The 21,718-nt window shown below is 38.4% G+C and overlaps 1 protein-coding gene across 3 annotated transcripts in view; it reads right to left on the bottom strand.

Moving 5' to 3' along the window:
* YTHDC2 (YTH domain containing 2) overlaps window positions 1-21,718 on the bottom strand; it is a 62,613-nt gene that overhangs the window by 5,091 nt on the left and 35,804 nt on the right. For all 3 annotated transcript variants that reach the window (XM_019517274.1, XM_019517275.1, XM_019517276.1), the window contains 12 exons: window positions 19,897-20,002; window positions 18,427-18,546; window positions 16,642-16,914; window positions 15,983-16,109; window positions 15,077-15,282; window positions 14,333-14,528; window positions 10,341-10,450; window positions 8,465-8,757; window positions 7,334-7,511; window positions 5,946-6,149; window positions 3,041-3,223; window positions 445-548 (listed from right to left, as the gene is read on the bottom strand). In XM_019517274.1, the coding sequence (XP_019372819.1) occupies window positions 468-548; window positions 3,041-3,223; window positions 5,946-6,149; window positions 7,334-7,511; window positions 8,465-8,757; window positions 10,341-10,450; window positions 14,333-14,528; window positions 15,077-15,282; window positions 15,983-16,109; window positions 16,642-16,914; window positions 18,427-18,546; window positions 19,897-20,002 (2,077 nt within the window). In that variant the 3' untranslated portion in view covers window positions 445-467. The remainder of the gene's footprint in view (window positions 1-444; window positions 549-3,040; window positions 3,224-5,945; window positions 6,150-7,333; window positions 7,512-8,464; window positions 8,758-10,340; window positions 10,451-14,332; window positions 14,529-15,076; window positions 15,283-15,982; window positions 16,110-16,641; window positions 16,915-18,426; window positions 18,547-19,896; window positions 20,003-21,718) is intronic.

Raw genomic sequence — 21,718 nt, 5'->3', positions numbered from 1 at the left:
TGGAGCCAAAAAAAAAAAAAAAAAAAAAAAAAAAAAAAAGGAAATTTTTTTAAAACAAACATATTTTCTCTGACAAAATTATGCAACCCCCCCATAAAAATATTTACAATACTTCGTAAGAAAAAATATGGTAAAAACATATAATGCAAGGAATAATGAAAATTCACAATGGTCCCCTTCAAAAAAAAAAAAAAAAAAAAAAGCATAATTATCCTACAACAGGGGTTGTCAACCGGGGATACCCCTGGGCTATCCTTGGAGGTACTTGGGAAGGCTGCAACCACCCACAACCCCCCGCCACCACCTCTCAGGAGCAGGGCCAGAGTGGGGCGAGGGTAGTGGCGCACCAATGTGGGTCGCACAGGCACTGCCCAGCTGGACAGATACCTCTCCCGTCTTACACTTATTAAAAAAGGTTGAAAGCCCTGTCTTACAATACAATACCTCAAGTGTATTTCTGTGCATCGTCAATCAGTTGCATTTTTTCCAACCACAGGAATATGATCCCAAAGCTGTAGCAACTGTTCTCCAACCTGTGGTTCCAGTTCCTGAAGAAAAGCAAAAGCAATCTTAAATAGCAAATTCACATTTTTGCTGCTGTGTTTAGACATGTTACAAGACTACCATAACACAAAAAAGCTATAACACACTAGTGGCTGAGCTCCAAAAAAATTAGCAGTTTGGTTTTTGTTCTGTTTGAAGAGATACCTTTAGGTATTACAACATATACTACATTCCCCCTTTAACAAAAGGCTTTTCGAAGAATAAAAAGATTAAATTTTCATAACATACAGGAAACACACTCCATGTAGGTGTAGCACATTGCAAGTACCCAGGATTCCATGAATTCCTCCGTTCTGTCTATCTATCTCCGTGTGTGCTGTCCTTCTGCTCCCCTTTATTTCAGGGACATTATACAATTTCTTCCCATCCAGGCCAGAGTCTCTGTGTTTCTCCATTCCCCTTCCTATCACCAACCCTATCTTACAAATCTCTCAAGGTACCACCTTCCTAAGGTTATAGCGAAAACTAAAAGTTTAAACTTCAGAGTGACTATCCTTGCTGACATATTTTTGAGCATGTCTAAATCAGTTATGTATATTTGGGATCATTTATATATTGTGAAAAGCAAGTTGATTTCCAAGTAACTAAGACTGTTATGAATATGTGTGAATCTGTTGTATTGCTCTAAAATGAAACAAAGACTATTTGAATTTTATGAGACTCTGTATCTGGATTAAAACTGAGCAAGCCATTTCTGACGAGAATCTCTTCCACATTGTTCATAAAGGTAAAGGAAAAGCAAAGCAAGTTACAGTAAAATCCTGGAAGCATCCCTGTAATAGGTATTTGGCCAAAGTGGGTCCACAAGAACATTCCCCTCTTGCACAACACAGCCCCAAAGCACCAATTAAAAAATAAAATCTACAGTCAACCCAAGAAGGAAGCAGAAGACACCCCAATGTACTACCAAGGCCCCAGCATTGATGGGGAACTTTCTGGTTAATATATAGTTTCATGATCTCAAAAAGTAGACTGCAGAGGGCACATTGATCATAAGGGTATTCCTTACTGTTAATACACAAAGAATAACGAAGTTCATCGAGAAGCAACTTTTAAAATATTATAATCGAATATAAGACAAACTATGCAAAAGATCCATATTCTAGAAGTTTTCTCTTTCATAGATATTCAGTTAAAATTAGGGCTGACAAATGATTAAAAAAAAAAATCGCAATTAATTGTGAGATTGAAAAGAATAGTCGCAATTAATTGCAATTTTGATTGCACAGTTAAACAACAGTCAGTACCCCCTCACCCAACAGCCTGGAACCTGTGTGCCCTGCAGCTCCTACCCCACCACCACCACCACCACCAGCAGCACACAGCCCCAGCCCTGACCCCGGCTCACCCCACACCCGCTCCAGACTCGTGCCGCCAGCACGAACCAGCTGGAACCTGTACAAACAGCCCCAACCTTGGCCCACCCTGTGCCTGCTCCAGACTCACTCGCCCATGCTACGCAGCAGTAGCTGGACAGAAGCTGCTGCTCAGTGCAGGGGGAAAAACAGCTCCTCTCCCTAGCCACTGCCAGGCCCTTCTCGCTGCAGCCCCTGAGGCTCCTCTGCACTGCCGCCCTTTCCCCGCTGAGAGGCCCGGAGGCGGCAGTGACAGCAGCGGAGAGAAGCCACAGGGAAGCCCAGACATGGGCGTGGGCTCTGGGCAGCCACAGCAAAAAAGGCCCAGCAGCAGTAAGGGGGAGGAGCAGCAGCTTATGCCCAGCTACCACTGCTCAGCATGGGCAGGCAGGCAGGGCTGTGCACGTGGGTTACACCCGGTCCAGAGCTGGTCTGCTCTGGTCACTGTGCCAGGCCAAGTCTAGATAGGGTGCAGGGAGGGCTGGATATTGCTCACCTCTGGTCAAAATGGACGTGTACAATTAACGCTTATTATAAAAATTAACGTGTTAATTTGTTTTGTGTTATTTGTGTATGTTAACTGCAATTAACTGACAGCCCTAGCAAAAATACATTCATATTCCATTTCACACAAGAAGAAATATGGCCTCTGTTGCTCTAGAATATATTTATTTTAAAAGCAAAGGACAGAAGCTATACAGCACACACAACACATTGTGGGATAGTATTTTCTATAGTTTTTAAATACATGGGTTAAAGTACCCTGGAGAATTATAAAATTGTATTTGGTTCTGTATGTCTTCTATTATACATTGAAAGTGTCAACCTTCTCCAGAAATGATGTTTCTTCTGTTTCATCTATTCTACCTTGCTGTATGGCAAAGCTTCAAATAAATTAATAGTAGAACAACAGAACACAGTATGCCAATATCGAATCAAAGCTAATCACATGATATATGAAAGGTAAGTGCTGACAGAAGATTAAAAATAGTAAGATATAAAGCTACACTATGAGACTATTATGAAAAGGTAAAGCCAAGAAAACCACACTTGCCTAGAAACTTTTAAATATCCTGTATATATAATAGTGAGTAAAGATTTTAAATGAAAATATGCACTACCTGTCCATCTCTGCTTATTTGTACTTTCTTATTGTCATTCCAAGGGTTGAGTAAGTGATGCGCAAATTGAAAGGGAAGACTTTCTTTCCGGATCCACTCCACCTTAAACACTCCTCCTAAGCCTGTGGAGCCCCACTCCTGACTTTTCTCACGTCCTATCTCTGAGGACATTCTAGCAAAACCCTGTGACAAAATTTAAAATAGAAAAAAAAACAAACCAAAAAACATGTTTTAAGTGGGACAAACCTAACCAGACTGTCTATAAACAAATAATACTCATGCAACCTAGAATAAAAGTAATCATTTCCATTTAGAATATATCTTTAATGAAAGAATTTCAGAGTCCTTCCCTAAAAACATGAGAATAGTGATAGTGAGAATATAGAAACCAGGGTGTTTTTTAATCTACTTTAAATTATCAATATGACATTTGAAATAAACTGAAGTAAAGAAGCAATTATGTTCTATAGAAGCCTTATGTAAAACACTGAGCAGGCTTACCCTGTGACTTTAGTATCTCAATATCTTCATTTTAAATAAATAAATAAAAGTTTGATTGTTTGGGTTTTTTTACTAAAATGATTTTGTTTTGTTATGTGTAAATGCATGTAAAGCCAAATTTATAGAAAGTGAAACACTGATATTTTGGTTTTCTATTCTTTACTAACTGAAATGCACAATTTAAAAAAACCCAGAAAACTCTAATTACGTTCCAGTTACATTTTAATGTGCCAACAAAATACAGCCTCAAACAAGAAGCATGGTATTTTTTTGTTTAGACAAGATTCAAAGCCAACTTTTGTGTCCAGTACCTATTAGTTGAGGGGCCTTTAATTTAGCAATCAAAACAAGGTCCACAGGCTAACAGCCAGGGCTAGACAAATTCAGGCTAACAATGTGTGCCTTATTTCCAACAGCCATGTTAATTAAGCACTGATACCATATTTATTCAACAGTAGTGTTAAGCTGATGCTGCTGGTCCAGGAAATGCACAACAGGCAAGAAATCTTGTGGATGATCTCTCTTATCAGACCAACTGTATGGTTGGTATAAACACAGACAGGCTTTCAGGTATTAATTCTTACCCATGTTTAATCAATGGGATAAACGAACAAAGAATTAAATATGTTATTATCTTGTCACTGAACAGAAGTAAATAGTTAAACAGGGTTCAGGGTTCTGAGTACAGACATCACAGCCTGCTAGGTCCTTTGGCAAATTTTAAGAATCTCTTTAACAAAATATTTAAGATACAGAAAAAGAAGGAAAACCAGTTAAAACATCTTAAATATAATGTAATAGGAAATGAAAAAGGCATATTAAAAGGTGACAGCTGGAGTGCAAGTGTCACAGTGTAGGTGGGGTTCACAATCTGATCGAAGTTGGTGGAGGTTACAATATTATGTGGGTCCCCTTTAAGCAGGGCTCTGTCAGATCAGGGCATCAGAGCTATGAAAATCCAGAGCCATCCCAGAGAACACCAAAGACATGAGGGATGGTAGTTGGGCCAGCAAAGCTGGTAAAGGTTATTCCTTCTCTCAATCCACCCTTTTCCTGACATCAATGTCAAATTAAAAACCCCGTAAAGGTCTGATCGGTGGAATTACCGCATCCCTTTGTTACTTGGTCCACCATTAGACCTAATTTTCCAACACACTAATACTGATCCAGTGACTTCCAACCTCTTCTTGTTTACCAGAGATGATCTCACTACAGTCCTTGGGTCTTACTGATAATCCTTTTGGTCTAAACCCAGGGTCTCAAAACTCATCTTGCACCCCAAGCCAAATCCAAACCACAGAGCTCCTTGCACACTAGATCCAGCCCAGGGCATGATGAAGTAGCGGCAGCAGCTCTGGCTCCAACCTGGAGCACATGGTGGCAGCTCCAGCCCCTGCCACATGCATCATTTCAGAGCTGGAGCTACCACCACCTCATATCCTGTGCTGTGGTGGCAGCTCCAGCACAGGGCCCACAGTGGGAAGGTAAAAATGTGGCAGTGGTGACAGGTGAACCAGCTGGAGGGTGACAGGCTATTGCTTGTCCTTCTGCTGCCAATCGCCATGTTCGTGGCCAGCCACTGCCTCCCCATGCCCTCCCTCCCCCTCAACTTCTGGTGGCCTGCTGGTGGTCCAGCGTGCAGGATAGAGTGGCTCCACGGGCCAAACCCTGCCCACAAGCTGCATGTTTGACACACCCAGTCTAAACTAACTCAGTCTATTTTCAACTTTTTTAGATTTTCATAGATAATTTTATGTAACAAGCTGAGTCAGCCTCCTGGTACCTTGGTCAATCTGAACTTTGTGAAAGGCTTCTGCACCAACAACACTTACTTGGGGATGGTGTTGGTTCTCTTCCATGTGAGATTAGCTTTCTTTTTTAGAAGATATGCTTATGGTCCTTACTTTGAAGCTACAAGGTGAAATAACTTTCAGGGTGAAATAACTCTCTGTACCCATAGCCATAACCTCTCCTAGCATTTTTCTTTATGAAATGGACATCTCTCCAGACTTGTGGACCTCCATGACTTTTACAAAAAGGTGCCATTAAATCATAAATGGTACACTTATTTTTGGCAGTCAGAGGAAGAAAAAAATGAAGACACCTGTCTGATGTCTTTCCTCCCCTTTGATTTTCAACCAGAGGACACACACATAAAGCATAATGCTATCCAGGCTGAAGAGCTCTGTATGCAATTCAGTCCTAATGACTGAACAACTTTCCCGAGTCACACTGAAGAGAAAACTTCAGAGAAACATGAAATGTTCCTTTCTCTATCAACCAAATACAAACTACTCAAAACTGTTTTATAATAATACACAAAGCTTTTCTTCTTTGCATGGTAATCTGTTGTGCTATTACCCAACCACCAGGCAGACAATTTAAATTATAATTTAGGACTCACCTGAAAATGTCCAGATCCTTGAACTGAAAATACCAAGTAAACTATACTGCTCTCCCAGAAAGCTCGATTTAGTTTCCGCTCATTGCTTGGGGTTGTAGACCATATACCCTTTTGCTGAGAAATATCAAGGTTTCTCAGATTGCTACTCTTCATTATGAAGTACCGAACTGGCATATTTGGTCTTGGCGAAGGAGACTTGGAACCCTGCAAAAAAAGCAAGCGGACTGCATGTGCAAAGAAACATCTGGTAAAGAATCTTTTCAAAAAGTCCTCTTAGAATTCTAGGTTTGTCAAGAAAGGGACCTCTTGGCACTTGCGTTTGGCACCAATTTTCCTGATGCAAACAGGACAGATTTCTTCCCTCATTCCTATTAAATAAATCCAGGCAGCTAACATACACAAGGAGAGACATTCTGCTCCACCTAGACTGCATCCTCCACCACCTTATAGATTCTGCTCTAGTACCTTACCTCCAGGCCCTGGCATACATTAATTTAATGGCTCAATGGGATCAAAGGAATTTTATGCCTCATTCCATTATTTGTATATCCTGCCATGCCAGACATGCATGGCATGATGCATGACTTTCAAGACCCGAGATAAAATTCCTCAGTTCCCTCTGAACTGACAGTGTTAGGGGAACCCCAGTCCCCAATACAAGGCTCCCCTCTTGTGCCTTGACCTTTAAAAGCTAACTAGACAGCCCAGGTTTGGGGAAAAACATGATACAAACCAACCATAAAGACATTCATATTAAATGTAAAACATCTCTGTGGCTGGTTTCCCATTGTGTCATGCCATAAATTGCTTGTATGTGTTGCATGTCACAATTTATGGCACAAGGCCTGGGGCCCCTAAGTCAGATACTAGATTTGTTGTGTGTTACATTTTCAATTTAAGCAAATGAGACCCAAGTTAACCTAGCTATCTGGAAGTAACTGAAAAATTGGTACTGAGTCAAATTGGCAGACAAGAGCTTCCAGGAGGATGTGCAGCTCTTGAACAAAAGTATTCTGTCCAGAATTTAAACACTTTACGGAAAGGGTGGGCAAAATGCGGCCTGCCAGGCCATTCTATCCGGCCCACGGGGCCCCTGAAAAATTTAGAAAATTAATAGTTATCTGCCCCTGGCTACCTGTCATGTGGCCCTTGATGGCTTGCCAAAACTCAGTAAGCAGCCCTCTGCCTGAAATAATTGCCCGTCCCTGCTTTAGGGTCTGGATTATTTATGTTTGTATGACATTTTACACTGCACACTGAAGTCTTAGTTTCATCAGGTACTATTCTGCATACAAATATTCTTGTTCTTTTGATCTCAAAAGAAATGTCAGGTAGATTATTTCATCTTTATATTTTTGTTATTATCCATAAATAAGGTGATATTTTACCTTTCCAGATAATGGAGGAGAAGGACTGGCACATGGGCTGGGATAACTGCTACTGTCTGTGGATTTCACAGATGACTGATCTGACCTGTCTTCTGAACTTCGTTTGGAATGTAAGATACCTCTTTCTTTGTATTTCTGTGGCTGGTGAAATGCTGGTGATGTAGACTTCATTAAGACTCTGCAGAAAGATAGGTGAAAGCTTAGAACTGTTTAAATATAATAGTTGACCAGTATAAAATACCAAACAGCATACAGATTTAGTTGGCTCTACTGTTTTTAAAGGGGGTTTGAAACAAAAAACTCTCATTTCTACATGAAAGACTTGTACATAGCAGCATGAGCCATTCAAGGTAAGAGCAACTATGTGACAAGTTTGAAATTTACATTTCTATAATTAAAAAGCTTAAATAAATAATTACCATATTTATTTGCACACTACACACACTTTTCCCCAAAAACATTAGCAACCAAAAATTGAGATTCATGTCTTACGGAAACTGATTTCCAAATAGCTTGGTTAAAAGTATTTTTTGGCATATCAATAGATGACCCAGTATTATCACTTCACAAAGGCCTACCATAACTTAGTGACATACCCAGGTTATATCCCCGTGCTTGCTTAGTCAGTCTTGAATGCAAACACCTTATCATAGGTTGAAAACAGTTGTATGCATTTTAAAATTGTTATATTAAATTATTTATTTTTCAAGGACAAAAAAAATTTCTTCATTGTACCTTCCCAAATAAGTTTCATGGATTTTTTTTCAGGAAGCTTGTGTTATGCAAATAAATACAGTATGTCTATTTCTACCCATTTTTTTGTAGAAACCCTTAAAGAAATGGAAAAAAAAGTGTACTTATAATAATACAAACCTATTTAAGATCTAGTTCAGACATTACACTGCTTTCTATTAGAAAAATTACTCATAAGTATTGCTCTGCAATTTTTTATACTAGAAAAATTTTACCTTCCTCTGGAAGACTCAAAATTGGAGCCAGATTCACCTTTTGTAATTTATACTACTAAAATCTATACAGGTTCAATCAAAGGGCTCAGTTGAACTGTAATAATTTTTCCCCAAGCAGGAATTTAAGGGATGGTATTGTATGGAAAGTTACAAACCAACTTACTTTTCAGCATTAGAAGAGTCATCAGATAATTCTGTTTCTGCTGAGCTTTTTCTGCTAGTATTTGATCTCCATGAAGATGCTAAGGGAAGCTCTTCAGAAGACATTGGTCTTGGTCTTTGTCCAATTCCTGAAGGCTGCTGTAAACCTGCAGACTGCTCTTCAGTACTTAAAACAGCTATGATTGCTCTTATAGTTGCTTCATCAACTTGAGACCAAGGTTTAGAAGGGGCTCTCATGCGGCGAAGAAATAAGCTGTGCCATTTCTGTCTGAGTTGTAACAGCAGACTGGAAGCCTATAATGAATGTCACCTCCATTAAAAGACTGATGACATTTTGAATAGCTCTGTAACAACGTCCTACTTCTCACTTTCTCATCTCACTAACCAGGCAATGTGCAACATTCCAGAACAACTGTTTAGAGCAGTGGGATAAGTGCTTGCAATGTGGCCGCTGCCACAAGCTGCCAACCCCCGGCTGCTCCAATCCCCTCCCTGCTCTGTGTCCCCCTCTGCTTACCAAGTGCCATTGAAAGCTGTGGCAAACACCAACAGGGAACATTAAATTCAGCAGCAAAGTCACTGAGCAGAAAGCCTTAAATGGTCACTTCAACATGGCACCCCTGCCCCCCTTGAATCAGATCTTCACAACACAGATCTGGCCTGTGGGTTGTTGGTTGTCAACACCCATTAAAACGTCTGAACTATTAAATGCATTTGTTTCAAATTGAAAAAGCAATTACATTTAAAGCCATTTTAATGTCTTGCTTTCCTAGTTTTTCTTTAATTGTTCTAAAAAAAAAAAAATCAACTTTTTATTTAGTTCCATCATCTAAACTTTTTCATTAGCATTGTTGCTCCTACAATCTGGTTTTCTGAGTTGTACATACTACTAATTCCCAGCTCTAACTAAAGTTTTATTTAGAACCTCATGTTTATTTAATCTAATCTTTTTTTCACCTTCTGCCTTTTCTGTCTTAATTTTTTCACCATATATGTACTCTTCAATAAAGCAAGTGGAATAGTTCTAAATGACCCGTTTCCCTTAAAATATATTTCAACTAAATTGAACTGTGTAGGTCTGATTCTGTATTGCTAGTGCATGACATAAACCAAAGATTTCCAAAATAAAAAGTAGAAAAATAGTGTAGAGAGCATTAAAATAGAAAACATTATTTTCCATACTGGGTCTGATAAGCTTTAGATGTCTGTTCTATAGACATGACTCCTCACCCTAAATACCACATTAAAAAGATATCTATATCTCACTCATTCTTTTTACATGCTGCCTTACCATCTTATTTATCAGTGACATTCATCTTTAAAGCCAGGTTTATAAACACTAGTCTCTGATCCTGCCTCATCGTCTCAAAAACATATATGCATGGGGGTGTAAGTTTCCAATGGATTTCAGCAGGGTTTGCACGTGTACTAAAACTAGCATTCATAAATCTCAATGCATTGTTAAACCATTAATTTACTGAAGCAGGAAAAAAGAACCACATATTAAAGAAATCAACTTTGCTTGATTCATTTAGGAGAAGACCTTATATTTTTGTACGTATCTGATAATTTAGAACAAGATTAACATGAGTTGTGGGAAAGTAAACATATGATGTACTTACATTTTTGCTGACAGTATTAATCCTAAACCTAAAATCTAACTTATTCCAATCAAGTGGCAAGTTCTTAGCTATAATTTTCCCTTTAGATCTCAAGACTTTTTATAAAAAAGTAAGACTATATACATTTATTTACTATTTCTCAATGAAATTCTTTAAGACCCAAATACTTTAGAAATCATAGTGAAGTGATAATATTAAGAAAGCAGATAATACTTGCTTCTTGGGTAAAATAATTCAGATGATACATTTACCTACCTCAGGATCTAGTTTGAAATGCAGCCATTCATCTAGCTTCAATACAGCTAGATTAGCAGTTGTTTTGTCTTCCATCTCACTATCACTACTATCATTAGGTGCACCATCCACTAAATTAACACAGAAAAATAAAAGCTACATTAGCACTTCAATATCGTTTCCATGAGCAGACAAAAAAAGAAAAACTATTTCATCATATACTCTTAAACACATGAATATTTGTTTCACTGAAATCAAAAGTAATGCTTTTATTAAAAAAAAGCAAATACCATACAGACAGGTATAAACAAGAACAGTGCATCTGAGATATATGAAGTAATCTTTTTACTCTTCTCAGCACTGATAAAACCTCAGCTGGAGATCAGTTGCCACTTCTGAATACCAATCTCAAAAGAAAAAAAGATGTGAACCAACTGAAGAGAAACCAAAATAATCAGAGGTCCAAATAAATGTGAATGATGAAGAAAGAATTAGGTTTCATTAGTCAAGAGAAAGGACATGTGAGTGGAGACATGGTAAGTATTAAAATACTTGAAAAACTACTGCAAAGAGGAAAATTAAAAACTGTCCTCTGAGTCCACAGACAGGACAAAAAGTTTTAAATTGCAGCATATGAGATTTCTCAGCAGTGTTTTAAATCTATTGCTTCATTAGTAAATGTAACTCTAATCTGGAGGGTCCCAAACTTCTTAGCAAGACCGGATAAGTTCTGCATGAGTAGAAATGAAATGACAAAGCTGGCATCTGAATGCTTAAATCGAATATTACTGGTTTTATTACACAAAACAGATTTTACCTTAGTATCAAGTTAGTAACATTTACTTTAGAAAATGTTCCTTTCAATTTTAAGGTGCTCACTTTAAATATTCAATATTAAAATGCGAAGTCCTTTAATGTTATTTCATCAGTTAATATTACATAATGTCTTTCTAAATCTAATGGTGAAATTAAAGATATCCTAGCATTCCAAAAATCTCACTGCTTCTAAATTGCTGTAATATAAAATTTTGAAAGGCATTATTCAAAGCTGTCAAATAACTGGTTCTCCAGAAAGAATGTTATTTTTAAATTGAGTGGGCAAATAAATATTTCTATATTAATTTAGTGAAAGATACATTCTACTCTACCAGAATTTCTGATAGAGTTTCTATGCTAGAATTATTTAAAGTGCCCATTACTACTGCTGATGGAAAGAAACTTAAAACCTTGAAAATGAAAAAGATGACAAATACTTATGTTGGAAACATCACTGGAGAAAAGCTGACTTTTGAAAATCAATAGGTGCAAACATAGGTTTTCTGGTCATATGAAGTGTAAAGATGAAAATATCCTGAAGAAACTAACTCAGGAAAAAAAAACTTGAAGTGAATTAGTGTAATAGATGACCAGAAAAGAGATGGAATAAGTCGCACACAGGAGGCCAAAAAGAAATAACTTTTTTTTTAAACTTTGAAAAGGTCAGAAGTGTGCTAGGCATTTAATAGCTGTCAATCCAGTCAACCATTAAAAGCTCATTATCTGAAAACAGATCACCATTAAAAACTTTTCTACAAAAAGACTATTTATAAACTTATTACATTTATTTACCTGCTGGGGTGATGTGACCCCAGCTGACTTCCTGCTCCTAGGGCAGGGGGCTGGACCCGATGATATCACAAGGTCTCTTCCAGCCCTAATGTCTATGAAAACTGTGAACATTTATTTACTTCACTGAATGCTATATGGACGTAAAGAAAAAAATAACAAAAACAACAACAACAACAAAACAAAAAAGAAGATACCCCATAAAACACTCCAGTTTTAGAAGCAACAATCAGAAATTGTTGCAAAACAACAAAAAGATGCAAGAAAAAAACAGTTACCTAAGCAACTGAAAATTTAAAAGTGAGAATTGAAATCCAGATGTTGCATACAATAGAACAGCGATTCTCAGCCAGGGTGCAGGGGTACTCTGGGGTGCCTTGAGATCTTTTCAAGGGTGCTGCAGGGTGCAACACAGCATTAGCACTGTTAGGTATGCAAACATGATGCACAATATAAACCCAGAGATTTTAAATAAGAATCTGTAGTGTTAAAATACTCTGATCTGCTGAGGTCTTTGAGGTCTTTTTAAAAGAACAAGCGCTCTATTATTTTTATGTAGCCAATAAACAAGTGAAAACTAAGAGCTGGTGATTTCCAAGGGGTGCCTTGAATCTAAAAAGGTTGAGAACTGCTAAAACAGAGTACCCCTAATGGCACAAAAGTTAAAGAATATTATTTTTTAAACATTTGAAGTGGCCTAAAACTCAATACAGCCTCTTACTCTCTGGACGATAATTTCTTTTCCAGTTAGAAGTGTATCTATTATTACCTGCAAGTCAGGATAAAAAGATGCATTATGCCTTGAAAGGGGCTAGACAGAATGACCTCAATCCTCAGGTGTCCCAATTAAGCCTTAGGTACACCTGAAGAGGGAAGGGGGAAGAACAGCAGAGGAACTATTAGAAGTACCCAGAACCTGGGTCCATATCTTTTGGTATAGTTTTAGAGCAGCCCTGAAGCTCCTCTGAAGTATGTTGGCTGCTTATGGTGCTGGGGAGCAGCAATGGTGTGTCATGGGGACACAGCAGTAACATACAAACGTACCTTACTCTGAGACATAGGAGAGGGGGAAACTAATTATAACACCTGCAGCTCTCACAGTAATATCCTAAATAGCCCCTTTTGTACTGCAAGACAGACAGAAGAAGACCTGACTCAATGTATTTTTGGTAAGACAGCTTCAGAGAAAGACTGCCACAGACACTGCTGTGACTCCTTCAATGTTAAATGCTATGGAACCTCATTTTCCTTCAAGCATTAGATGAAACAGTAAACACCACCTTTTAAAATAAATGGGATGAGTGTTTAGTACCATCTTACCCATCAACTTGAGATTAGTACTAAACACCTAACGAAAGAATTTAACCACTCAACTGCAAGATAAATACAGTGAATTTAGGTAAGACATTCGGCTCTTCCTCCCTTAAAGCTCTGGCCTTTGAGTCCTGCTGAAAGAACTCCACGTCTAGAATATTTAACATTTTATATTTTTATTTTTGTATATCAAGATAGCTCTCTAGACTTTATGGCTAGCTGACATCAGGCTACAGAGAGAAATAAGAACCTTCATACACTGTCTCTGGGACCTGAAGACTGATCTCTTTGCCTCTGATCCATTCCCAGGTAAGTGGGGAAAAAAGCAGCAATTTGTCTACTAGAATAATGTATATATAGTGAATCAGCAATGAAGAAGAATAATTGCAAATGGAAAGGCATGAGAAAGAAATAAAATAATGCAAGTCTATGAAGACCAAAAGTGTCTTTAGACACACCTATACCAAAGAACCAGTAGAGCCTAGACCTTAAAATCCTATGTCATTACAAGATCCAAACATCTTTTGATGCGACTCAAAGCTAAATAGTGAAGCAGATGCAGTAAAGGAGACAACACTCGAAGAAAGTTTTCAAGAGAGGACCATCCACTTTAGACTACTGGTGTATCAAGCGGCTGCAAATAGCTGTGGGTGCTCATCTCAAGGTAAGGAAGGTCACTCTGTCCACTATGTGGAAAAGTAGTGGCCCTTGCTACAGCTAACTGCTTTAGAACTTTTAGAGAAGACAGCCTTACAACATTGGAATATAATTCCCAGAGTAGTGATCCTTTATAAAATGTTTTGAAAGAAGATTCTCTCCCCATATTTTACATTCCCGTTCTACTATTTAATCTTTAAACAATGAAAAAGCAGTGTTTTAAATCATCTTTAAAAGGATATTAAAATACAGAAGCTAGGCATAATGTGCGTTTCATTGGAACCTTTAATGACTTTTTCAGTAGCTGTAAGAACTATGGTTGCAAGATCTTCATAATTCACACAAGAGATACATTAGCTACTCCTGTAAAATAAGTATTGTTGCTGTAACTCACATGGGTACATATTGGAATTTTTTTATTTCCAAACATACTATACCTCTGAAAGATGAGGGCTCCTGTAAAGCATTACTTGGTAATCTTGCTGGTCCACAAAAGAGGCACACTGTAACAGGTGTCACAGCAGAACAGCATCGGATGTTTGCTATTCTGTGTGCTCTAGTCATTTCATCATATATTAGCCAATCTGTGGGGAGCGCCTGAATAGCTGCAGCTTGGCCATTTGCTGGAGGAATCTGTTAGCAAAAGCAAAAAAGGCTTTAAGCTGTTCTTGTACCTTTTCTAAGAAGTACAAGAACAGAAATTTATTTATGTGTTTATTCCTCAAGCCATGTAGGAATAAATGCAACATATATGCTGAAGTCAGCCATGATTGTAGAACAGTGTAATATTAAAAATTCTAATGTATTAAAGTTTTATACTGTCCTTTTACAGTTAAATAATCTATATAGTTAGTAGACAGGGAAAACCCAGATCAGAACTTCAAAGCGGATTCCATGTTGCTACTTCATTCCAAAACACAATTCACACTGGAGACCAGTAAACAACTTCATGACACCATTCCATTCGGTAGGGTGACCAAGGTCAGATAATTTCTGATAAAGAAGTATTTTAAAAGTATTGTTTTTAAAATAAACTGACATCAACTTTTGCAGGCAATTTTAAACATAATCTTCACCTGGCCAACAGTTAGGTCTGATCTCTTGTACATATACATGTTGATTTCAGAGGGCTGAGACCTAAAAGGAGTTTGTGACGTTATACATTTAGAGAAATATTTTACCTTTTTATACTGAGGTTGACTAAGAACAGAGGTTGGGTGAAATCGCACTTTCTTCTCTTTTGGCCCAGTTAATACAAGGTTCTCTCTGTCCACATGGACGAGGTTTGGATACATCCCAGCTACTAGAGCACCTTTAACTACGGCCCAGTTTTCAGAGTTGGTGTTAACATCCCGAATATCACCTCCACCTCTAGCCCTCACAAAACCTAGAGGGGAAAAAAAAAGATTGTATATTTGTATTTTTTTTATAAGCACACATTGTTTTTAAATTTCCTTTGGGTCAAAACAATATATTTATGCTTTCCCCAGCCCCCTAATTACATTTTAATAACTTTTAAGATAGTTAATATAGTATATATTATGCACGTACTTAAAATGCAATTAGGTTGAGATCCTTCAATTTAATTGGCTTTGACACGTTAAAATAATGATGCTCTACCATGTAAAATGTTTTTCATAGCCTACTAAATGTTTTGTGTAACTCAAAAAGCAACACTGGGTCATACCCTAAAATAAACATCTACTATAACTTTGAAACAGCCCTTTGGAGTACTTGAAGTTGTGCCATAATCTGATTCAATCTGCAGTCAAGACTTGGATCAGGGAAATGGAAACATGCTTTAAAACTATTTTTGTCTCCATTCTCAACCCTGAACTATGAAAAGCTTGGCTGAACTTAGGTACGATCCTCAATGCATCTTCCTGTTTCATATTAAATAAACTGATGTTGTACAATGCCATCTTTTCACTATCAAATGTAGCTTTCTGAGCACATACACTAGAGTACTATATACATTACATGGGAGTGTAACACCGGTGAGTTTTACTCTTGTTAAAATTTGAATATGCTCATTGCTATCTCTTCTGGGACTGAGTAATATTTAAAGGCATTTCTTAACAATTTACCTGAAGCTCTGAGCTGACCAAGTAACTGTGTCCTCATCCCTATGATTATTTCCATTGTAGCCTGGGAAAGAAAGTTCTTCTCACAGAAGGCTCTCTCCCACCCGTCACTCCGTGCCTTCTGCCATGCCTATAGGGAAAAAATAAATATATATATATTTTTATAAATGCCTACGAACACAGTTAACTCAAAGCTACTACTGCCAGATTTTTTTTTTTTTTTAAGTATAGTAATATTAAGTTTAGTTTAATTAAGGCAGAGGCCTTAAGGTATCAAAATCACTGGACATTTCTTCCTCACATAAAACAGAATTGTCCATGTACATGTCCCTATATCAAAATAATGCATTTCAAAGTAGTATTTTTAGATAATATTTTACATATAGATATATTTTAACTTGGATATACTTTTAATTGAGATACACTTTTAACTTAAAATGATACCTAGTTGAAACACTGAATTGAATAAATTTAGCAAAATTATGCTAAGAAAAGAATAAATAATTTTCAAAATATTTGGTTACTCAGAGAAAGTTACTATTGGGTTCAATACAAGGACAATCTACTAATGACAACTGTATTCTAGCTAGCCATACTTAAAGTGCACTATTACTCTCTCTTACGTAATCTATTATCAGTACTCCTCCTGTAGATGAAAATACCTGAAAAGCCCTGAGAAGCGCCATATGGTCACTAAATGTTCCCGCAGTAAAACGTTTTCTACACAGCATAGCTGCACGTTTTTGTGAGGCCTGTGTAGGTAGGACAAAAGGGTCTCGATATGCAAGAGTGCAAGCAATGGTAAGAATAGGATCCAGGCACTTCAAAACAACAGCACACAACACCATTTTACCAAGGTGTGGCTCTACTGGGAGGTCAGCAAGATGATAACCGAGTTCCGTGAGATCTTCCCAGGTATCCATGGCATCTATTGTCTAATTTAAAAAAAAGGAGAAAAAAGCAAGCAAATGTATCATTCACCGTAAAAGCAGAAAGTAAATACTATTTGGATGACTGGATTAATAAGCCATACACCTTTCAACATACAGGAAACCCTTGCTATTTGCAGGTTTGGCATTTGCAGTTTCAAATATTCACAAATGCCGAACCCGCATTTTAAATGCACTTTATACACTTATAGGAGCTCCTCAGGAGCTCCACGTTTGCTGCCACCACGATCCCACCGCTGGAGCCGTGCACTCCCCCTTCCCCAAGCCGCCAGGGGCAATGCGTTAATGAATGTAGATGGTATTCATGAATGCAGTGCCTTATTTGCAGATTTCACCATTCGCGGGAACGTATCCCCTGTGAATGGCGAGGGTCACCTGTATTTCAACACAAGCTTACAAGTAAATCTTTGCTTTCTCTATGCCCCACATTCTCCCAGGAATGTTAAGAAGATTCAAGGCTCTAGGACACATTAGCAGGGTTGCGTGAAGCTTCAGTCACTGATTCAATTTAGCAGAGATTCGGCCCAATTTGGCAGCCAAATCTCCGAATCAAATCAAGAGACCCTTTAATTGATTCAGAGAGATTCAGGGAGATTTGATAATTTGGACATAGACACAGCTTTAAGTGTTTTTTCTGCATACCTCAAGGTACCAGGTGGCTTGTGAACATTGAGATGGTGGGGCGGATGGAGCATCCCACAGCAACGGACCCAGAAGTGGACCAGAAGCACCCTGACCCGCAGCTTGGTGACGGGTGCCTCCTGGGTTTGGGGGGCCACCCAGGGTTCCCCCAATGGCCAATCCCTGAGGAGATGCTGGGGGGAGGGTCCATTGCTGAGGACACAGGGTGCCCCCCGCGCTCCTGTGGGACACTGCATCCACTCCATCTCAACATTCACAAGCCGCGCCTGGTACCTTGAGGTATGTAGAAAAAACACTGTCTAAGACCGAATGACTGATTCTCCAAAATCGGTACGGAATCTTCAAATTCAGCTGAATTGAATCGGGACAGTGATCTGAATCAACAAATCGAATCAATGCCCCCAAATCCAGCTGAATCCATATCAAATATAGCCCACTTTACACACCCCTAGTTATTAGGGGCAATGTAGGCGTTGAATGTAGACAATGTAGAAATGTGTCTGGCAATAATAAAAAAAAGCATATAAATTCATATTTATTTATTTATGTTTTAAAACATTTATGTATATATGTAATCTAAAAAAAATTAGATAAACAACAGTTTCTTCTGAAGAAGAGATTATCTCATCCTCTAATAATAAGGTATTAGCCTAGACATGACAAAGCAGAACCCTTAAAAAAAAAAAAAAAACCACTCAGCTAAAAGACTTTTATTAGGTAACTACACAAATGGAGAGTTTATACTCAACTATGTAACAGGCTGCACAACAGATACACTGCCAAGTTTAAGGCCCAGACCATGAAAATAAAAACAACAAAGAAGAAAAATAAATGTCAGTCTATTCATCCACTTACCTTAAGCATTTGAACAGCATTTCTGACAATTAAGCCTGGTGGAGGATCTGGGGCTTTCATCAGAAAATCAGCAATAGGACAGTTAATTGGAGCCAACAGTTTTGTGTGCAAACAAAGCTCCTGTAAATTAAAAAAAAATCTGCAATTTCATAACATAAGTATAAATTTCAAATATCATCTAAAAAAGGCAAACATAAACATACCAGGAAACAGTCAAATTTTAATGAGTGTTTTAAAAAACATAAAACAAAGCAAACATAAAAAATACTCTATTTTAACTTCCACAGTTGGGAATTAATAAAAACTGTGCCACTTGGTGACATGGTAGAAGCCTATAAGTACATAAGAGGTGTGCATCAGGATCTGGGGGAACACCTGTTCGCTAAAGCACCCCAGGGAATGACAAGGTCCAACAATCACAAACTCCTGCAAGATCATTCTAGGCTGGACATAAGGAAAAACTTCTTTACTGTCTGAGCCCCCAAGGCCTGGAACAGACTCCCCCCAGAGGTGGTAAAAGCACCTACTCTGGACACTTGCAAGAAATATTTGGATGCTTATCTTGCTGGGATCCTTTGACCCTAGCTGACTTCCTGCCCCTGGGGCATGGGAGTAGACCCCCTGATCTTACAAGGTCCCTTCCAGCCCTCATGTCCATGAAATCTATGAAATCTAAGAAGGTGCAAACATAGCAGCATTTCATGTAACACTTACATTTAGTGCATGATCTTACACTCCCTACACACTGACAAGGAAGGACAGTACTTGAACTGGTCCGTGATGCTGAACTTTCCACAAAACCTTTTAAAGGAGCTGCTCCTTCTGATCTTGGGCTCCCCATGTTCCAGGAAGATAAAAGGTCACCAGGAAAACCACACTTCTTTCAGTGCCCTTTGAAGATTCTGGGAAGCAAGGAACCTAGAATCCAGCTCCCTGATCCTCAGCTTCCCATGCTGACAGACATGCAATAGAATCTGAAAAATTTTATCAGATCCTGAAAATTATATATCCAGCAGGATGCACGATTTCTGTGATCTGAAATAAAATTCACCAGATTCCATCCTGGCAGGAGCCTTCAGCACCTAGGCTAGCTAAGCAAAACGGGTAGTCCTGCTCTCATTTTAGGCCTCCTTCAAAAGTTTGTTTATAATAGATCTAGGTAAACAATAGTAAATAAATGTCATGATTTCCATTTTGACACTAAAAAATTACATTATTCATATAAATACATAGTATTGCCGACGCTTGAACTCATGCGTTAAGATGCAATGCAAAGTAAACTATGCAGAGGCCAAGTGAATATCAACAGCAAATTATCATAAATGACAACTTTTGTCTTCACTTTTTCTTTTTAAAATTAAGAAAAGCTAACTTAAGAATCACACGCTTGCAGAATTCTATACAAACTTTATAAAGCAATATGGTAAGGTAACAACAGGAAAATATTACTATTTCCAAAGAAATACGCACCTGCAATGGCATTCTTAGAAGTTCTGGAGTCTGGAATTCCAACATATTCTGAAATCGGAGCCTGCTGAAGAGTCGGAAACAGATTCCAGGCCGACAGCGCCCAGCCCTTAGACATAAAATATTACTTAGAAGCTAACTGAGACTCTTACACAAGATGTGTAAAAATAAGTAAACCTAGATACTAGAGAAGATATGCACTGAAATCTATATAACATTAAGATAGGTTGGCCATATTTTAAAAACATACTGAACTGAAATTTTCAAGTAACCAGTCTAATCTTCCTGAAGTAAAATAATGAAATAACTGAAGTAGAACTGAAGTGACTTCACTGCCACAAAGGGGAAGATGAAAGGCAATAAGGAAGGGGCCTTTAATTTAAAATGCAAATGGATCTGATTTGCATTTATAAAGTCAATTCACACCACACTACTCCTCTGAAAAAGCTTTACAGCATATGCCGTATGTCACAGAATGGTAGAGTTGGAAAAGACCTTGAGGGTTATCTGACCCAACTGCCTGTATGAATGCTGGAATACATTCCCAAAATTCTTGCCTGACATTTTAGCAGGGGTGTAGGTTGTAGCCCTGTTGGTCTAAGGACATAAGCAGACAAGGTTGTCTGCCATTTTAAGGACTCTTTACATTGCCAGGCTGGTGTGAATTGATGTTTGTGTACCAGTTAGAATTGGACCCAAATGTCTTCAGCCAATCAAATCAATGAACCAACCTCAGGAATTTGAAAATAAAATCCATGCATACTGAATGGGTAGAATAAGGCAAAAACCTTCATACTCTCAGACCAAAACCAGGAAAGTCATATTATCTCATAGCTTGCTGAAGAATGTCTTGCATGTGAAAGCTTGTCTACCTTTATCCTAACTATCCAGTTGGTCCAATAAAATATACCACCATAAGAAATCCTTGCTTCTCAAATCTTTTAACATTATTTTAAGCTTAAATGTTTCCCCTGTGGCAAAGGTCCAACAGTCCATTATGGATTCATGGTTAAGACATGTCAATTTCTATACCCAACAGTACACAAAGGAATAAGGTGTGCTAACAACGTATCTGGGCACCTTTGACTCTCCAGCCTGAATGATCAGGTATCTGATTAGATCACTAATTGGATCAATTCAGGTCAACCTCTGGCATGCGTCTAGAGTGAGGCTGAAACTTATCCTTCTCAAGCCGTAGCAAGACACCTTAAGCACTATCATACACACCCCAATTTTTCCCGTAAGTATCAACAGTAGATGATTTCAACTGCATGTGGATTAAAGGAATAGGCTGATGTCATAGGATCACAGGGAAGGACCTCATGTGGTTATCTAGTCCGGCTCCTGCTCAAGGCAGGAACATTCCTTACTATATCATCCCAGCCAAATGTCTGCATAAGCTGCACCTGCTCTTGAACTTTTCCAAGGATAGAGACTCCATGATTTCTCTAGGTAGCCTGTTTCAATGCTTAACCACCCTCACAGTCAGAAAATTCCTTCTAATCTCCAACCTAAATTTCCCCTGCTGAAACTTGAGGCCATTGCTCCTAGTCCTGTCCCCTACAGCCACAATTCTCCAGTCCATCCAGGTCGCCCAGAACGCCTATCAAGAACAATCTGGACAGATTGGAGAAATGGTCCGCAATCAATCAGATGAAATTCAACAAGGACAAATGCAAAGTTTTGCACTTGGGATGGAATAATTCCATGCGCAAATGCAGACTGGGGAATGACTGGCTAAGCTGCAGTACTGCAGAGAAGGACCTAAGGGTTACAGCAGACCAAAAGCTAAATAAGTCAACAGTCTGGTCTTGTTGCAAAAGAA

The sequence above is a fragment of the Gavialis gangeticus genome, unplaced genomic scaffold, assembly GCF_001723915.1.
Source record: "Gavialis gangeticus isolate Ggan-Ray unplaced genomic scaffold, GavGan_comp1, whole genome shotgun sequence".
Taxonomy (NCBI): Eukaryota; Metazoa; Chordata; order Crocodylia; family Gavialidae; genus Gavialis; species Gavialis gangeticus.
The sequence above is the reverse complement of the archived record's forward strand: the minus strand, read 5'-3'. Positions and strand labels throughout refer to the sequence as shown.